The sequence below is a fragment of the Callospermophilus lateralis genome (assembly GCF_048772815.1).
Source record: "Callospermophilus lateralis isolate mCalLat2 chromosome 6 unlocalized genomic scaffold, mCalLat2.hap1 SUPER_6_unloc_1, whole genome shotgun sequence".
Taxonomy (NCBI): domain Eukaryota; kingdom Metazoa; phylum Chordata; class Mammalia; order Rodentia; family Sciuridae; genus Callospermophilus; species Callospermophilus lateralis.
The window spans coordinates 290182-309025 of record NW_027510149.1 but is presented as its reverse complement, the minus strand read 5'-3'; the positions used below and the strand labels follow the sequence as shown (position 1 = coordinate 309025).

Genomic DNA, 18844 nt, shown 5'->3' with positions numbered 1-18844 from the left:
CTCCCCACGGGGTGAGTGCCTTCTCTGGGTTGGGGCAGGCAAGCCTTTTTTTAAGGGCCAGGCATGGCAGGCTGCCATCTTCGAGGCCATGCATCCTCTGTCTTGACCACTGGAGCTATCCTGCACCTCGCAGCCTGCAGCATTTGTCAGCAAAGGGCTCCGGGTGGTCCAGGAAACTGTGTTGACCAAACAGGCCACAGCTGGCCCTGGCCCAGGGCCTGTCCTCCACCCTGGCTCCCGTTTGATTAGTGAAGCCCTGGCTGGGTCTGATGGCTCTATTTTGTTTCTATTAGGAAACGATTCTGGTGAAATGCCATCGTCCTGGCCACCCTAAGATCAATAAGACGTATAATTTTGAAAGGTAAGTGCTGTTTAGAAGGAAGCAGCTGGCCGAGTACACATAAACCACGCACATCATGCATGGGGTTGACTGACACGTGCCCCCTGTCCCGCCTCTGGGGGATGGCGGTGAGAGATAACCCCTGTGCCCACCCCCAGGTAAATCCAGGGCTTTCTCTCTTTCTCTCTTTCTCTCTCAAACAACGGGGCCTGAGTCAGAGGCCTTCCTGGTCAGCTGGGTGTGAGTGATCCTGGCTCCTGAGTGGCAGGGGTGACCCGGGAGGCACAGAAGGGCTGCAAGTAGGGTTGGGAAGTTCCTCCCCCCACCACCACCAAAGGATGGTGAGGGGCCCCGGGCACAGGCTTAGTCCTCTGCTCCTAACTACAATGTCTGAGGACTCTCTTCCTGACCCTGCAGTGGCCTCTGGCTTTTGGGGGCAGTTGGAGATTCACCGACTCCTCCAAGTCCCCTGCTAGGTGCTCACCAACACACAAGTGAGTAGGGGCAGGGTGTCCTGAAAGAGCCTCCAGGGAGAAGCAGTGGACCTCAGAGCACACACAGTCCACCAGGCGCCGTCCAGCCGGGGTCTCGGGGACTGGGCTGCCCAGCAGCACTGAGGTGTCTGCCTACGCACACCCCCATGCTTCTGAGCTCCCAGGCAGGGCGCCACCTGTCCACCTCCCGTATCCTCTCAGCTTGTGGACAGGCAGGGGTCTCGAGTGTGTCGGGGTGCGCGTGTAGGCCTGCACGCAGGCCCCGCTCCTGCAGGATGCCGGAGCAGCCTTCCTCCCCCGACGCACCCTCTGTTTGTTGCAGAGTCTACGGTCCAGCAGAGTCTCAGGAGGCTGTGTTTGCAGATGTGTGTCCCTTACTGACGTCCTTCCTGGACGGGTGAGTGAAAATGTTTTTAAGGCCAGTGATCACAGTTGCATTTAAACCTAAGCAAACCTCTTTCCCATACAGAAATCAGAGGCCTGGCCGGGGGCAGCCTGTGGCCAGTGCTGGCTCTGTGTCTTGCACTGCACCATGCCTCCACCCCTGGAGATGGAGGGCACTGCTGTGCAGAGCGGACGGGCCTGAGCAGGGCTTGGGTGGCTGTGGGTGGACCCGGGCCTCCTAGCGGCTGCCTTTACCCTCTGGGATTCTTTACATTTCACACGTTTTAGAAGTCTGCTGTGAACGTTTCATCATGTCGGGGGCTCTGTCTATTCTTAGAAACCACAACTACCGATTTTAAAGGCAGGGGTCTTAGGAGTAAAGAGCACTTCTTCAGCCATCAGTTAAACCAGGTTGGAATATTGAACTGAGGATCCTCAGGCCACAACTTACCCAGAGGTCCACCTCCAACTCCCTGGAGAAGACGCCCCTGTGTCTGCCCAGAGAGGAGGCTGCGTGACCGACCTCCACAAATAGAAGCTAATTGCAGTGTTGCTGTCTCGCCATTGGTGCCCTGGCTGCCCCGAGGCCTGTGATCTGTGGAGTGGGGCTGGCCCATGCCCACCTCACCACCCCGGCACCCAGAGATCCCCGCTCATTGCTGGGCAGTTTCTGTCTCAGCTGGCTTGTGTCCATCTCCCTGGAGATGGCCAGGCTGCTGTGGTCAGCAGGCATCTTTTCAGAAGTGAAGAGTCCGTGGCTGCAGTCTCGGCTGCACTTGGCTTCCCCTGGTAACCGGAGCGCTGTGCTGTCCCAGCCTCTGTGCCGCCTGCCTGACTCCCCCTCCCGCGAGGGAGCTCTGCTGGGCCAAGGGCAAGGGAGGTGGGCCCGGCAGACGAGAGTGGGCAGTGGTGGCTCCCGTCCCCGCGCCTCGAGCCTCAATCCCGAAGTGCAGGGCGACAGTTTACAGGTCCTGAGCTGGTCCCTGTGGCCCCAAGGTCTCTGGGGATGCGTCAGCTCCCTCAGTCTGGGCCTCTGGGCTCCTCACTGCTCTGGGCACTGAGTGTTCAGATGACCACCAACCAGTTGCCCAAACCTTTGTCCAGGGAAAGCACTCACTTGACTCAGAGATGAGGTGGCCAGTGCCCATCCAAAAGGAGAAGCCAGATCAGAACCTCCGGGGTGAGGGGAGTATGGGCCTGGGAATGCTGGGTGACCCTGCCGGGCAGTCAGGGTGGAGGCCCTGCAGCGTGCATCTGGCCAGCACCTTTCAGGCAAGACCACCTGTGGCTGAGGATGTGATTTCACGTAATAAACTAATTTAAAACGTTATGTAGATGTCTCCAACCTTCTCGTGGATGTTTTGGCCTACAGGACTGGAGGGAAATTCAAGGTCCATCAGGAATCCTTGGCTTCTGCTGAACAAACTGTGGTCCAGTAACCCCAGGGCAGGTGGGGAGGGCCTGGGCACTGGTGGGTTCACTGGCAAGAAGGAAAGCCCACGGTTCCTTGTGTTGTCCTTTTGTGTCCTAAAGCCATTGGTGTACAACGGTGGCCACTGTGCTGCTGACTAACTAAAACCAACAAAATGTTCTCAGAACCTGGTAAGAAAACACGCATCCTTCTGTGGCATTTCATGGAACATGAAGATGCACTTGCCTCGAGCCACTCTAATACTGTGGTGAAAGCCAATGAGACATTGTGGGAATTCGGAAGGGACCCACTGTGGGTCGGCCCTGGTGACCTGCGAGCTGACGGAGGACGTGACCCATGAGAGACGTCGGATGTGAAGCAGGCAGGGCGAGATGCGGGCTGTGTGCAGAATAGCCACACGGTGGCCGTAGTGGCACTAGTCATGGCTGAATGACAACCTGACTTACAAGAAGTGGAGTCACGGGGGACATGAAATGAAGTGTGTTGAAATTTCACCTTCAGTGAGGGCGCCTCCACGCTGGGCAGTGGCCGGTCGCTGGGCAGTGGCCAGCCGGGCGTGTGCTGCTGCCTGAGCGGGCTTTGCCTTTCAGGTTCAACGTGTGCATCATGGCCTACGGGCAGACTGGGAGCGGGAAGAGCTACACCATGCTGGGGCCGCATGCTGAGGACCAGCCTGGGCTGCCATCGGGGGCTCACGCTGACTTGGGAATTATTCCCAGAGCCGCGGAGGAGCTCTTCAGGTACTTGGATGGTGGTGACTCCGAGCACAGAACCTCGGTGCTGTGTGGGATGAGACGGGGCGGGAGGGATGGAGAGCAGGCCCAGGGTCAGCTCACTCTGGACAGCCGTTCCCTCAGCTCATGAAAGTCTCCCGAGGACAGAGCTCTTGACCAAGATCCCTGGGCTCCTTTCCCCCGCAGGGAGCAAATGCCTCCTGATGGAGGGTCTCCTGTTCCATTAACGGGTCCCCACAGGAGACCTGTGGCCATGGTCAGGATGTCCCCACCTAAATTAGTCCTAGGAGAAAACCATAAGGTCCTCAGCCGCCCAGGTTGGCAGGGCCCATGGCGACGGTGAGGCTCTCCAGCCCACGCCGGGCTTGGCCTCTGCACTCCCCTCTGGTTCTCACGCTGCTCTGCACGCACCATGGCTGCCCACCCAGCCAGCCCGGGCCCTGCCCCGTGGGGACAGACAGCACAGCCAGCGGCCTCTGTGCTCCCCACCCTGAGACTCGACTTTTGTCTCTATTTCCTTGTGTTGTCCTTTTGTGTCCTAAAACCAGGGATGAACCATGATGTAGCAACCCCACCAAGCCGGGTGCTTTAGTGTCTTCAAACTGGTATTCCTTAAATCTTTGTCAAACTCACGTGTCTATCAATTTACTTGGACTAAGTACTTCTGGGTGCATGCTGCAAAGTCCTTCCGTATTTTCTGTCATGGGCCACCTGTCCTGGGACACATGCCCTTTGCATAATGTTGTGCTGCAGTGACAGGCCCTGGAGATCAGACTTCCCAGCCTGTGCCTGTGTGTGAGGGGAGGGAAGCTATGCACGTGCCCTCAGGGATCCCCCAGGGCACAGGCGTCCATCCTTCCCCATCTCCTCGGCTGAGCAGAACAGGGCCCTGGGAATAGCATCAGGCCCCACCACAGACACACACCAAGAGCTGCCTCACCGATGCTGAGCTCAGTTCTTGGGGTCCAGCTTTGGGGGAGTCTCGGTGTCCGTAGACACTGCTCAGCTGTGGGTTGCAGAAGAGCTCAGAGATGAGGTGGACAGTGCCCATCCAGGTGGAGAAGCAGATCAGAACCTCCAGGGTGAGGGGAGTGCGGGTCTGAGCCCCCAGGCACGGCCAGCTGCAGCTGGGAGCCACAGGACTGCTGGCTGGAGCGTGAGGCTCCTCACTTCCTTTGGAGGCTGAGGGCTGAGAAGGCCTGCAGAGGGGATTTCCGGGGGAGCGTCTGCCCTCTGCCTGCTCAGTCCTCCTGCTCCTCCTTCACTGTGAAGGACCTGTGCAGGCAGCCTCTCGGCATCTGTACCCAGAGCACCAAGCCATCTGGACCACCAGAGCAGACAGCGTGGAGGGTTCAAATCCTTAGAGAATTGACTAGAGATGGGCAACAGGCCTGACCGGTCAGTTCATGCAAATGGCCAACAGGCATACAAATGCTTCACACCACCAGTCGGGGAAACGCGAGTCAGAACCACCGTGAGCCCTCACCAGGCTCCAGTGAGAATGGCCATTGCCAAGAAGACTGAAGGTGACCGCTGGCGAGGAGGCGGAGGAAAGGGGCCCTTGCACTGTTGTGGGAGTGTAATCAGCACAGCCAGCGTGGAAAACCACACGGAGATTCCCTGAAACACCAGCAGCAGAACCAGCACGTGACCCAGCAATCCCACTGCCAGGCCCACGTCCAGAGGAGAGCATCAGTGTGCTGAGGGACACCGGCTCTCCCTGGGTCACCGCAGCTCTAGTCACAGAAGGTCTCAGTGTCCGTCAGCTGAGGGTGGACAGAGAAGGGGCGGGCCATGTGCACTATGGAGCACGCGAGTCGGCCACAGAAGGATGATCCTGTCGTGTACAAGAAGATGGACCTGGAGACACTGTGCCAGGAGAACTAAGCCCGGCTCAGAAGGACAGGCACCGCGAGATCTCAGTCCAAGTGTAAGCTGATGAGGTTGATCTCTCGGAGCTGAGACCCCAGCTGGTCACCTCAGACGAGCTCTAGACATTGTTCAGCCAGACGTGGGGGTGAGTCTGGGGGGGGCGGTCCTGCTGAATGACTGGCACTCTCCTTCCCGTGATCCGAGAGGCTCTGTGGGTCACTTTTGTAGTCACCTGGATATTGCCCGGATCCTGGAAGTAGCAGAATATGTCCTCAGACATAGGCGCGCCGTCCTGCAGCCCCAGGGTCGAATCACTGTCGCCTGTCCTGTAACCCTGCCCCTCCTGGTCTTTTTTGATGGAACTTTCTAAGGACGAGGGTCCCCCCAATAAAAGCCCACTTCCAAACGTGCTCACTCACTCTTGCCAGCCTCTCGTGACTTTCCTCGCTCCCATTTGGGGAGCTTGAGGTCGAGAGCGGAGGAGCCGTCCTGGAGCTTGATTTAAAGGTAAAGTGTGTGTCTGTGTTTTATTTGGGGTCCCAGGAAATTCACACGAGTGACCTTAAGTTCAGCTGCCCGCACTGGTCGGGGGCAGCATGGGTGTGCCGGAGTTAACATGTCCTCTGTCCTCCCGCCAAAAGACAAACTTACAACACGGGGCCGCGTATCAGGGAGTGTCTGAGGACCCTTCACCCTAAAACAGGGTCCTGCCAGACTGCACTTAACAGAGAAGCCATGGCTGCCGTTTGAAGTGAGATTCGGGGACTCTGTTCTGCATCTCCCCGCTCCTTCTAAGCTTCTGTTGACACCGCCTCCCGGGCCGGGTCTCTGCTCACCCTCATGCTTTCCCCAACACCGTCAGAGGCACGGAGCACGTGAGGTGAGTGTGATGACTTCAGCCCTCAAGAAGCCTAGAGTGGAAAGAGACCGTGGGTGGCAGCAGGAGGACGTGGGCAGGACCACTGGGCATGACACAGAGGAGCCGAGGGCACGCAGGAGGGAAAGGGGTCTCTGCGGGGCCTGCCCATGTAACCCAGGAGCCTGGGCTGGGGTCGCCTGGGCTGACCACAGGACACTGCTCTCCGTGACGACCGCGTATCTTGCCCGAGAAACTTAGCTGCTTAAAGGCTGAAAGAGAAGATGCAGTTTCCGACCACTTCTGGAATCCAGAGGACGAGTCGATGAGCATTTTAAAGGAACTCTGGGGAATTCTGTGGATGAGAAGCACCTGCTTCGGGGCCCATGACCCTGAAACACTTGGCCCCTGCCAGGAAAGGCCACGTCTGCATCGGCCAGGTCCACCCAGCTGCCGGCTTAGTGAGCTCCTCTGGCATCTTGCAGACCCTGTTCCTGGCACGGTCCCCACAGACTCCAGTGTGCGCACGGCCGGCGTCTGGACCCTTGCCTCCTCTTCACCTTTGCTCTGTTGCCTAGGTCTGTTGTTTGCCATGAGAAGACATCGACTGCTTGTTTTACCCACAACTGTCTCTAGATCTGGACTAACGACTCCTTCTGGCAAAGCTCGGACGGGAAAATCTCACAGGACTTGCCTCAAGCACACCGTCAATGCCCTCCCTGGGCCTGTCCTCCTGGGCGAGAGCAATGCAGGATGGGGATCAGCTGACCCAACTGTGCTGTGTCAGGGAGGCGGGAATCTGGACCATGAAGCAGCTTCATTTGTCCTTTGGCCTGGGACAGGTCAGGGGGCAGAGCAGGATCAGGAGGGATGTGGGAGGGCGGGCAGTGGTGGGGTGGGCTCCCCGCTAGGTGAGCAGCCCCCTTAGTTCCAGTTCTCCAGTGGTCAGCACACCACACTTTAAAAGCGGAAGCATTGTGAGACTCGTGGTGGTGTTTGAGAGCTGAGTGGGCGTGCAGGAGGCCAGGGGACATTGGCTGGACCTCATGAGTGGATTGGCCTCCATGCCGCTGACCAAGCCTCCCTGAAGCAGGGGTTCAGACAAAGGAGCCCTGGGGTCTGCAGCTTGCCCCAGGCTCGTGCCCCAGGGTGAGCTGGCTGCGGGGTCTCTGCTCCTGGTTGTGAATCCTTCCTTCTTCTCCACCTGGGCCGCCGGGCCTGAGGGTAGGGCTGTGCAGCAGCTGATTTAAGCAAGACTCCCATGAAGCCACTTTGTCCCCAGGCATGGTTCTCCCTCCAGGTTAGATGGGACTCCCTTCGCAGTGACCTGGGTGCTGTGAGACCTGCCCTGCACCCTGCTGCAGGATTCCTGCTGAGTGTCTGTGGCTGCGGCCATCTGCCATGGGGCCGGGCTGTCCTCTGTTGGTTAATCCCGTGTCCGTGTGTGCTTCCCAGGCTCATTTCAGAAAGTCCACCGAGAAGCCCCACGGCTGAGGTGTCCATAGTGGAGATTTACAATAACGACATTTTTGATCTCCTGGCCAAAGAGGGTTCTGGAGCAGTGGTTGGGGTCAAGCGTGACGTCGTGACAACCCAGGAAGGATGCACAGAGGTCCCGGGTCTGACCTGCACGTGAGTTCAGGACAGAGGTCCCCTGGCCCCCGAGGGACAGTTGCCGCCCAGGTGCCGATCGGCCATGGCCCAAGCAGAGCCAGCTGTGCAGAAGGATCAGGCTGGTGGTCAGCGGGACGGCCACATAGGGTTCAGGGTTCAGTGCATGTCGCCCAATTTTTAGTTTAAGAATGTTTCTTCCTTCCCTCCCCCCTCCTCCTTTCCTCCCTCTCTCCCCCTTCCCTCCCTTCCCTCCTTTCTTTATCCCTCCCTCCCTCCCTCCCTCCTTCCTTCCTTCCTCCTTCCCTCTCTCCCTTCCTTCCTTCCCTCCTTCCTTCCTCCTTCCCTCCTTCCTCTCTCCCTCCCTCCCTCCCTCCTTCCTTCCCTCCTCCCTTTATCCCTCCCTTACTTCCTTCCTTCCTCCCTCCTCCCTTTCTCCCTCCCTTCCTCCCTCCCTCCCTCCCTTCCTTCCTTCCTCCCTCCCTCCCTCCCTCCCTCCCTCCCTCCTTCCTTCCCTCCTTCCTTCCTTCCTTCTTTCTCTCTCATGGTGCTGGGGATCAAGCAAGCCCAGGGCCTTATGTGTGCCAGGCAAGCGCCCCACCACTGAGGTACACCCCCAGCCCAAAGTGGCCTTTTTTACTGGGAACTGTGCAGTGGTGACAGATACGTTAATCAGCTGGAATGCTGTGACTGTGTCACAGTGTGTGAGTCTGTCAAAACATCAAGGTGTTCAATAATTTTATATGTTGATAATATGTTAATAAAGCTGTTGAAAATAAAAAAGGGGTAGAGCCGGGTGGTGGAATGCCAGCCTGTGCATGCAGGGCCCTGGGTTCAGTCCTCAGCCCAAGAGAAAGAAATAGAAAAGGCTTTTTAAAAGGTGTATAATAAATGTCTCTTTAAAAGTCTTCATCAGAGTCAATGGGAGGGTGTCATCCTGTCACCAAAGGGGCCAGGAGGGGACAGGGACCTAACTCAGCTTTTGTTGGCTCTTGACATTTGTTGCAGAAAAATAATTTGGGGACCTGTCGGGAAGAGGCATAGCAGAGATTCATTTAGGAAGGCAAGGGGCACTCAGCGGAGGGACAGAGCGCAGGCCATCTCAAGAATGAAACGGGCCTCGGGCTCTTCTCTTAAAGGAGACTGTAAACAGGGAGCCCAGGCTCCTTTAATCTCGGAGATCAGGGCGGGGGCCTGGTTCTCTTCGGGATCTCCAGGCTGACATTGTTGGGCGTTTATGGATGACTTTTGCAACATTCCCACCTCATAAGTCACTAGCAACATTTTTTCCCTTGGCTTTATTTAGTCTAAAGAAAATAGGTTGTGCAAGCTAGCAATGTGTGGGGGCGCCGGCTCACTGGGCCCCGACACTCTGAGGCCTGGGCTGCTTAAGACTCAGGCCTGGGGGCACAGGCTGGGGAGTGCAGGGCTGCTCGTGGGGCATCTTGGGGTGAAGTCACAGCCCGATCCTGCTGTACTCCCCTGTCCACTGTGCTTGTGTCTTCCATCCTCCTCAACCCCACCTTGAGGAGAGGAAAAGCAGATGAAGGGACCTCACTGCCCACGGTCAGTCGAGACAGTGAACTTCCTCACACTTGAACATCAGCATGTTGTAGAGCGCAGGGACGCAGCGTCTTGTGAAGGTGCACTCCTCACATGGCCTGGGTTCTCCAGTTATTGTGAAAGCCCTGTGTGGGTCAGCACCTGCCCCACCACCAGGGAGTGACAGGAGGAGTTCCCACCTGAGGCCACGGCAGGGCTGCCCAGCCGGGGAGGACTCAGACTCAGCAAGAGAAGGCTGTGCCGGCGGCTGGTCCTGTTTCCAGAAGCCTGAGGTGCCAGGCATTTGGTGGTGACATGTTTGCAGAAGTAACCCAGACTCTCAGCTGTTGGCTGACGGACTGTGATCCAAATGCAGCCCTTCCCTGCGGAGCCTGAGCAACAGCCCCATCCACGGACATGGGCTCTTATCTCCTGAATTTAATTTGATAGAATATTCTAAAAACGTGGGTCCGTGAGGGTGAAATGGATGGAGGAAGATGGGAACTGGGGGTTACTGACCTTGGATTTGGTGAAACCACTGGTTATTTGTAATTGCTTATGTTCTGTTTTGCCTAAATCAGCTTCAGTCTCCTCTGGAATTGCCGTACCCATGTCTGGGAGCGGTGCTTGTTAGCGGTGGCCCGCTGTGTTGGCCTGGGGACAGCGGGTGGTACTTGCTACCTGCCATTGGGTGCCCTCTAACACCTCTCCCCTGCCAGGGCCGTCGCCAGCGCCGCAGAGCTGGTGGCACTTGTCCACGGAGGTCTGCAGCTCAGAGCGAGGCACCCCACCTTGGTGCACATGGCTTCTTCCAGATCTCACCTGGTGGTGACGGTGACTCTGACCGTGGCGTCCCCCTCAGACAGCACTGGTGAGCTGCTATTGGCGCCGGGTCAGTTCAAGTAACAGAAATCCACCAAGAGGAAAAATCCCGGGGTCACCCGGGGTCTGGAGCAGGAATTGCAGCCACACCCTCCAAGGACCTGGGATCTGGGACCTGAACACAGGAGGCCCTAGGGCACAGGCTGGGGAGAGAGAGGGAGGTGGGCGGGAGGAAGCATCTGCTAGGGACATGGGCAACAGGGCATGCGGCACCTGGGGGCGCGGGACAGTGTCCTGAGGGGACTGCACAGTGGGAGAGAGATCAACTCCCGGCGTGTCAGAAAGGCCATGTCATGCCACAGAGGCCCACGGCATCCAGAGCAGCAGCTCCTGGACTCCAGCCACAGAGGCCCACACGTGCCTGCGCACAGGTGCACGGCAGGGCGCCAGGGGGAAAGGCTAGGCCCCGCGTGGCGTGTGGAAGTCCATGGTGCAGAGGGTGTGTCCTGCAGAGCCGGCTCTGGCCCCGCCCCCAGGCAGCCCCAGGGAAGCCCTGCGACCTGCTCCAGCTCATTTCCTTCTTGCCTGGAAGGCCAGTATAGACAGATGTGGTGCATCCCGAAGGCCAGTGTAGACAGATGTGGTGCATCTTGTCACAATGACACTCCACACTGTGGTCCCCGGACAAGGGAGGGCGGGGGGCAGCATACTCACTCCTCGAGCCACTCCACCAGCCAGCACACTACTGCCCGGCACAGGACTGGGCTCAGGTAGGGCCCAGGTAGCGCCAGGCACTCTGCTGATCCTGTGAGTGCTGCCACAAGACACAGACACAGAGGTGGCCTCTGTGCAGGGGTTCTGGGCTCTCCTACGAAAATCTCTGTGTTTTCTGTTTTGGGGGATGAGCATAAGCTCTTGAGGTCTCGTGGGTCTGTTCAGGAACTTCGCAGGGCGAGACTTCAGACCCATGGACACAGCACTTCTTCGGGCTTCTGTGAAGCTGATGGATGGATTTCCAGGAGGGCATGGGTTTTCCCAGGGTTCCAGTCACCGTCGTCACCCGGACTACTAGGAAGCATTATTTAGTTTTCTTGGGATGGACTGGGCGTTCGTTAGACTTCCCAATGTGAAGCATGCTACCCGCCTCCTTTTCTTGTTATAGTTTCCTACAGAACCCACCGACTGTCCCTCTGCCCAGTTTGTTTCTAAGAGGAAGAGAGAGGCAGAACCAGCTTCTCGCTGGTGGGTGAGGCCTGGAGGGTGGAGCTGCAAGAGGCCTCCGCACTGACTCCCTGCCCTCTGTCCTCTGTCCTCCCCTCCCACCAGGCCAGCAGCACCATCCAGCCCCCCTGCAGGGTCATGCTGGGGCAGGGAAGGGGTGGAGCACCTCTCCCCAGGCTCCGCCTCTCCAGCCCCTTCCTGTGGACCACATGGGTTCTGCGAAGCAAGCGCAGGCCAAGCTGCAGCTGGTGGACCTGGCCGGCAGTGAGTGTGCAGGTGAGCAGGAGCTGGCGGCTAGCTGGGTAGACAGGCAGCGGGAAGAAGCCCTCACCTGGGGGTGCCCACAGCCAGGCTTGACCGGCCACCAGGAAGCTCTGAGCCTGGCACCTCTGCTCGGGTGACTCGAAGCCCTGTCACATCGGGCCATCAGAGGTCTCCCCAGGGCCATCAGAGGTCACGTTCTTCCTCCTCAGTTTCCAGGAGCAGCTCTGGCCCCTGGAGGAGCCATGCTGGTGCGATGGCGGAGTCCACTGTAAGGACTCCCAGGAGGTGCCTCCCCACCAGCTGCCGAGAGGCCCTCCGCCCAGAGCCTCCTTACTCCTGGGCGCTTGGAAGTGCAGGGTGGCTGAGGGGGCTTCTGTGCCTTGCAGGTGCATCTGGGGTGACTGGCCTGGCACTAAGGGAGACCTCGTTCATCAACCGGAGCCTCGCAGCCCTGGCAGATGTCCTGGGTGCCCTGTCGGAGCGCCGTGGCCACGTGCCTTATCGGAACAGCAAGCTTACCCACCTGCTCCAGGACACCATCGGTTCGTCCCCCTCAGATGAACCCAGAATAGAGAACACTGTGAGCTCCACCTGGGGGAGCTGTCCCTGGTCCAGATTGTCCTTGGGGCCTACCCAAGTCTGCTGGGCTTCTGGGAGGTCCCCTCTCCAACGTCCCTGGCACTTGGTGGCAACTGCACTTGTGCCCTCCACAGTCTTGGGTAGGGCTGGCTGGTGTGTGCCTTCAGGGGTGCACCCCTGGCCATCCAGCTAGGCTCAGGGCTCCCTCCACCACGCTGGACTCAGCAGCAGCCAGGGCCACCTGCTCCATGGGTCCCCCAGCTGTGGGAGCTGCAGCTCTGCTGAGTGGGGTGAGGGCACTTGGTGCAGCCTCAGGGCCTGTATCAGCCACCTTTTGGGGACTGCACTCTGCTCCAAGTGCCAGTGGACTTTGTGTAGGCAGCTGGATCCCGTCCAGTGCTTTGGGACATGTAGATGCCATTTGTCATGACTCCTACTCAGCTCACATCTTGTTCCTTTTATTTAAGGGGGCGATGCGAAGCTCCTGGTGATCCTCTGTGTGTCCCCGGGGCAGAAGCACGTGGCAGAGACACTGCAGGGCCTGGGGTTTGGGGCCCGAGCTCGGCAGGCTGAGCGGGGACAGGCTGGGAAGAGGCCTTCCTGCGCCCAGGTGAGGAAGTCGTGCGTGGGCTCAGCATCTCGATGAATCCCCTTCCCCGGAAGTGTGCTCTCTGTCCCTGTTTTCTAGGGTGGGTGCCTGAGGAATAAATGTGTTTGGATTTGATGAGCCTGTGGTGCCCCAGGGACCTGTGGCTGGCTGGCCGGGAGATCCCCGCACAGCTCAGGCCAAATCACCCGGCACAGGAGGCCCAGAGAGAGGACGGCTCGTCCAAGGAGCCTCCTCCCGGAGCAGATGGGCAGCAGGTGCTCAGGTGGGTGAGGAGCTGTGCTGTCTGTGCGGCAGGCCCGCGGCCCCCCAGGAGGCCCAGCTCTGCGTGCTGTGCCTCCTTAGACACAAACGAGGCCACAGACCCAAGAGCTCTGCGCACAGGCTTCGGAACTAGACAGACTTGGGCTCTGCCTCCTGCCGGCTTTGTGTCCCGGAGAGGGAAGGCCCCATTTCCTTGTCTGTGAGCTGGTGAAGATCAGGGTGGACAGTAGGGGCAGTGAGGCTTGGTGGAGCAAAACAGGTGCATTACTCACAGCACACTGCCCCGAGGTATCTGTACGTTGCTTCTCTGGCCAAGTGAGGGCCCAGGCTGGGCACAGTGGCAGGGGAGGTGATGAGACCTCCAGCTCTTGGCCAGGGGTCTATGAGTAGTCAGGGCTCTGGGCACCGAGGAGGAAACAGCCCATTTCATGTCCACCAGCCTCTGAACTCACGCAGCTCCATGTGTGCGAAACCAACCAGAGCATCTGGGGACTTGATGCCAGGGCAGTAGAAGGGACTGGGGGGGCTGGGGATCTGCCTGCTGTGGTGTCCACATGTGCTGGGAGCCACGTCGCAGGACCCAGTTGCAACCTGAGAGCTGCATTCCTTGTTTCTGACCTCTGGGCAGAGCCCCGCTGTACCAGGCTGACAGAGAAGCGCAGGAGACCCTGCCCGCAGGCCTGTGGGGAACGGCTAGACCCGGAGGCCCACAGAGCAGTGGTCGGAAGAGCAGTTTGAAGTCACTTTGTGTTTTCCCCAACCCCTGGTGCTGGGGCTTAGGGCTCTGTGGGACAGGAGGGGGCAAGGGGGGCCCACCTGGTTCCTGATTGAACTTTCCACCCAGGTATGTGGAGAGTAGAGGCTAGCTGGGGCAGGAGGGTGGGCCACCATCTGGCCATCCATCGGGGGAGGCCCCTGCCCAGGAGGGACTCCTGCCGGGGAAGGCTGTGAGCAGGAACTGTATGCTCCACGGGGGAGGCTGCGGGGAGATTGGTAAAGGGGAGTGAGTCTCATAGTTCCCAGGACCCTCAAGTACCCCCCACACATGAAAGAACCAGGTAGAACCAGGTCTGGTGGTGTCGGGAGTAGGCTGGCCCTCACTCAGCCAGGGTGGGAGGAGGTGTGACCCGAGACAGTGACAGCCCCCTGTGCCTCCCTTGACCCTGGACAGGCCTGACCTCAGGTGAGAAGCTCTCGGGACTGGTGCAAGGCTGAACTGGATCTGGGTCAGTGCAGACCCTGCTTAACACTGAATATGGAGTGTGGACAGGATGTGGGTGTCAGTCCTCGGACAGGGAGGCTCAGGCCTCTCTGGATCTGCTGCCCATAGGTGACTCAGTGCCCAGCAGTGACTCGGGCAGCCCAGGAAAGCTGGGGTACAGTGTGTATCCCCAGCTTCCGCCCCTGACGCCCAGCAGCGGGCAGCTGCAGTGTGTCCCCAAACATCTCCGGGAGGGCAAGGAGCCCCTGTTCTGGGTGGCGACAGAGTGGCACACATCCCAAAGATAGCCTGCCCAGGCGAACGTAACATGGCCAGAGGCTGACCCCCAGCTCTGACCCCCTGTGGGCCCTCCGGGAGCTCCTTCATGCAAGGCCGGAGTTGCACCCCCCCTCTCTTCAAACCTGTAGGAGGTCTAAGGTCCCTGGTTTTAAAGATGCTTTGTGCTGATTTGTTGGAAGAAAAGGATTCAGCAGCAGCTTAAGAAGCACGTAATGGCTGCGTTGAGGGATGGACCATGAGGGGAGGCAGAGACTTCCTGACCACTGAGTGACAGCGAGGACAGGACGTGGGTGTCAGGGCGTAGAGGGGTCCAGTGCCTCTGCTGGGGAGGTTCCCTGAGGACCTGGCTCCGAGCAGAGCGTGGAGGAGGTCAGCGACACTGGGGAGGACACGGGGGCTGAGTGGTGGGTGCTGTGCTGTCCCCTGGTGGTCACCCCATCCTATCTCATGCCCAAGCCTGTGAGGGATGATTTCCCATACACACAGTGTGTGGGCCACAGGCCTCAGAGCCAGAGGGAAACTGCTAACCTGGAGGGTGGACAGGGCTTTGTCAGCACAGGGTTGAAGCCAGGGGCCAGTGACCCTCAAAGAGGCCGTGTGCCTGTGTGTTCTGCGACTGGCAGGGTAAGACAGAGCCAGGCTCCAGCCCTGGTTTGTCAGCAGAAAGGGACGCGCTGCCTTGGGGAGAAAGAGGAAATGGATTCTGGCCCCCCCATGTCACTGGGGGTGCCAGCAAGCTGTCTGCTCAGGACGAGGCCCAGCTGACCACTGCCTCATTATATCCCCTTGCTCCAGGACACGTGGCGTCTGCTGCAGTATCCAGTGAGCTGGGTGAGACGGCCTTAGTGAGCGCGGCCCTGGGGGGAGCGAGAGTGGGCATGTGGTGGGGCGAGTTGGCGTTGGACTGCAGCTGTGCCTTGGCAGGGCTTTGTCCCACTGCCAGCCTCCAGCTCGGCCCCAGCTCTGGTGTGTAAAGAGCCTCACGGTCAGCACACATCCATTCCCTGGATGCCTACTTCATGTCCAGCTGTGTTCTGGGCACTGGAGATGCCACAGAGGACACACGAAGCTCCTGCCCTGGGAGATTGCAGAGCTTGGCGGGAGAGCCACGTTCCCCCAGGCGTGTCCTGCCCCCAAGTGCAAAAATAGTCGATTATTCCACAAGCTGCAGATAAAATGTGTCCCCAAAGCTCTTCTTGCCAAGGTGACGAGGGCTGGGAGGCTGGGGTTTGGCAGGTGACTTGGTTAGGAGGTGGAGGGTCAGACAGGATTAATGATGTTATTAGAGATCCCAGGGGTCCTACTCCTTCTACTGTGTGAGGCCCTTGACCAGAGTCCAGTTGGCCTGGGCCTTGGGCCTGGGTGTCCAGTCCCCAGACGTGTCTCTGCCTGAACAATTTCTGTGCCCGTGATTTGCTGCAGGAGCCAAGCGAAGACTGCATGACAGCTGCCTCCCCAGAGACCAGGTGCCTGCAGGCCACCTCTCATGAGAAGCCATGTGCAAGGCAAGGCTGCAGCCGGGTGGCCACCGACCTCCAGGGCCCTGTCTCTGGGCCAGGGGCATCGCTTCCTGGACCTGTCACCCCATCACACCTCCCAGAGTGGTGCCCATCCTGAGTCCCTTGTGGGTGGCCGAGGTCCGCCTGGGAGTCAGCTGGCCCTGCATGCTGGGTGATGCCCCGCCCTGCTCCAGATGGCCTCTTCCTCCTGCTCCAGCACCACTCAGGCCTCGCGGCCTCTGGCACCCAGAAGACCAGGCCCCAGCACCAGGGAAATCATACCGTTCAGGACACTGCCCATGGTCCCAAGTGCTCTGTGATGGTGACTCTGGTTTCTACGGAGCCTGAACCTTGGTGCCTACTTCAGGTGCACATGGTGACAGCAGCAAAGGGCAGATGGGAGAAGCCACATGCTGCCAGCAGCCCCAGCAGGTCCACAGGAGTCGGGCACGGGCAGTGTTAGGTGCAGGCCAGCACCCAGGCCAAGGGCTGCTGGGGACGCTGGGGACACTGGGGAAGTGGCAAGCCATGGGGGCCATGGAGGCTTAGGCAGGTGAGGAGCCCAAAGGAGCTCCAGTCTGAGGCCTGTCCTGCAGCCAGGGGCCTCCATTCTCCAGCAGGAGGGCTGTGAGCTGAGAGCTGGGCATGACACATGTCCCTGGGAGTCAGCCCTGTGACCAGAGGGCCTGACATCAGCATCCCCAGCTTGAGCCTGACTCTGAGGCCGGAAACCTCCAGGTGGTCATGGGCACCCTCTGCCAGGAGGGTGGGATTAAGGCTGGGAAATCTGAAGTAGGTCTGAAGGAAGTTCAGAGAAAAATTAAAAACCATCAAATCCCAACTTTCAAAAGCTGGAAAATAACACTAATAATCCCAAGATTTCGAGTCAGCACTTTTATGAACTGGTTGCCTGAGTAACGAGCCACACACAACCTGGGGCCTTTGCAGACGGTCCTGTGAACCACTCTCTGAACCACATGGCTCTCCTGGCTTGGCAGGCCAGCTCCCAGCAGTGAGCCTGAGGCATGTCCCCTGCGCCGGGTAACTGGTGACATGATGAGGACCCAGGGCTGAGAAAGGGGCTGCGGGATTCGGAGGTGTTTCTGCTGCCCCTGGTACTCTGCTTTGGGGAGGACATGCCCACCCTGTGACATGGCCTCTGCCCTGTGCTGTCCAGTCCCAGAAGTTTACCACCCCTGCAACCTGGCCTGAGCCCTGGATGCCTCCGGCCAGGCCTGAGTTAGATGGTCTGCAGCTGTGGCCCCAGGGCTGCACGAGTCCCCTGCATGCCTCAGGCCCCATGTGGTCAGCCATGATGAGGAGGGCGGTGGTGCCCAGTGGAAAAGGATGGGGTCCCAGACCCCCACAGCTGCAAAGTCGGCTGCACATTTATGAAGCTGTAACTGCATGCGCACATTGCTGAGCCCACGGCTTAACCTGCTTCTGGGGCTGCTGCACGTGCTGCTGCCTGAGCCCTGCTGCTTGGCGTGGAGGACACTCTCTGGACGCTGGAAGGCACTGGGGGCCCGGCTCCTCCTGTCTCCAGCCACAGAGCAGCCGTCCAGGCCGCATTGTCATGGAGCTGTGCAGGCTGTCCCAGAAGGCTGGACTCCAGCTGGCAGTCTCCATCCTCCAATGGGGGTGCTGACCAGGGCACAGAGGACAGGAACACAAGAGCAGGCTCTGCTCCCCAAGAAGCAGCATTTACAAAGTGAGTGTGCCAGCTAGGAGTCAGTGTGGAGCGTCCGTGCTGCATCTGGGTGAGGCAGGAAGTGAGACCCTGGCCTGGGGCTGACCCGTCGACCTCTAAGTGTCCTCTCCACCCACCTCGCAGACCAGAGATTGCAGGCGCAGCAGGGCTGCCTGGTGGTTGAGGTCACTTGGCTCAACTCTCCATGGGCCCCAGGCCCAGAGGAAGGACAGAAATAGAAGGCAGCCCCCTCTGCCTCCCATCGGGAAGGACCTAGGGTGCAGGTCCCAGCCTCCCTGTGACCTTCTGCTGCTGCCCACAGCTGTGCTGAGAAGCAGGACACACAGGGCAGGGCCAAGGGGACTGGCAGGGGATGTCTTGAAGAGAGGCTGTGACCGGCTCTGTGAGGGCTGGCAGAGACCAGCTGGGGCTCCCGGCCCATCCCAGACATGAGAAGTAGCCAGAACAAAAAGGTAACCCCACCGTGGGTGGGCGCTGAACAGGTCACCCTGGCTACTCAGGGAGGACTCACTGTGTGAGGCCCTGGTCCTGGCCACTGTCCTCACAGCAGGCACTGGGTCCCCACCCTCAGCCATGGCCTCATGGCCCATGGTGCCTGCTCACCCTCAGCAGAGGACTCAGGGACCCATGGGAGCCCTGGTGGTGACGATGACACTGATGATGTGGGAGACCCCGGCCTGACAGGTCAACCCTCGACCCCCAGCAGCCAGGGAAGAAGAGGAGACGCAGTGGCCGTGCCGTCCCTGTCGGTGAACGGGCACCCAAGCCCCGGCTGCCTCCACCTCGGCTGTGGGTGCTGGCCGGGAGGGCCGGCCCCGGGCCCTTTCTCCAGGAACACTTGCAGTGCCGGGAAGTCGAGGCCGGCGGCTGGGAGCTCGCCTGACCCCATGAGAGCCTCGCTGGCCTCGTCCTCTGCATTCCTGCGCCTGCCGTGGGGTGTGACTCCATGTGGGGTGCGCAGGCACATGTGAGGATATCTCTGTGTGGGCAGGATCCTGTCCAGGCCCTCACCACGCCTGCTCCCTCAGTGGGCACGTTCCTGCCCTACGTGGGCTGGGCTTTTGCTCCTCGAGCTGAAGGGAGCTGGTCTGACCCTCCCCAGGCCAGGTGA

General features: G+C 59.5%; 1 protein-coding gene across 1 annotated transcript in view; it reads left to right on the top strand.

The window, feature by feature from the left end:
- Positions 1-18616, top strand: part of LOC143401750 (kinesin-like protein KIF25) — a 34397-nt gene extending 15781 nt beyond the window's left edge. The window contains exons 3-11 of the mRNA XM_077107894.1: positions 294-361; positions 1157-1231; positions 3241-3390; positions 7568-7744; positions 9985-10136; positions 11414-11584; positions 11959-12114; positions 12619-12761; positions 18437-18616. Of these exons, the coding sequence (XP_076964009.1) occupies positions 294-361; positions 1157-1231; positions 3241-3390; positions 7568-7744; positions 9985-10136; positions 11414-11584; positions 11959-12114; positions 12619-12761; positions 18437-18616 (1272 nt within the window). The remainder of the gene's footprint in view (positions 1-293; positions 362-1156; positions 1232-3240; positions 3391-7567; positions 7745-9984; positions 10137-11413; positions 11585-11958; positions 12115-12618; positions 12762-18436) is intronic.
- The last annotated feature ends 228 nt before the right edge of the window (positions 18617-18844 follow it).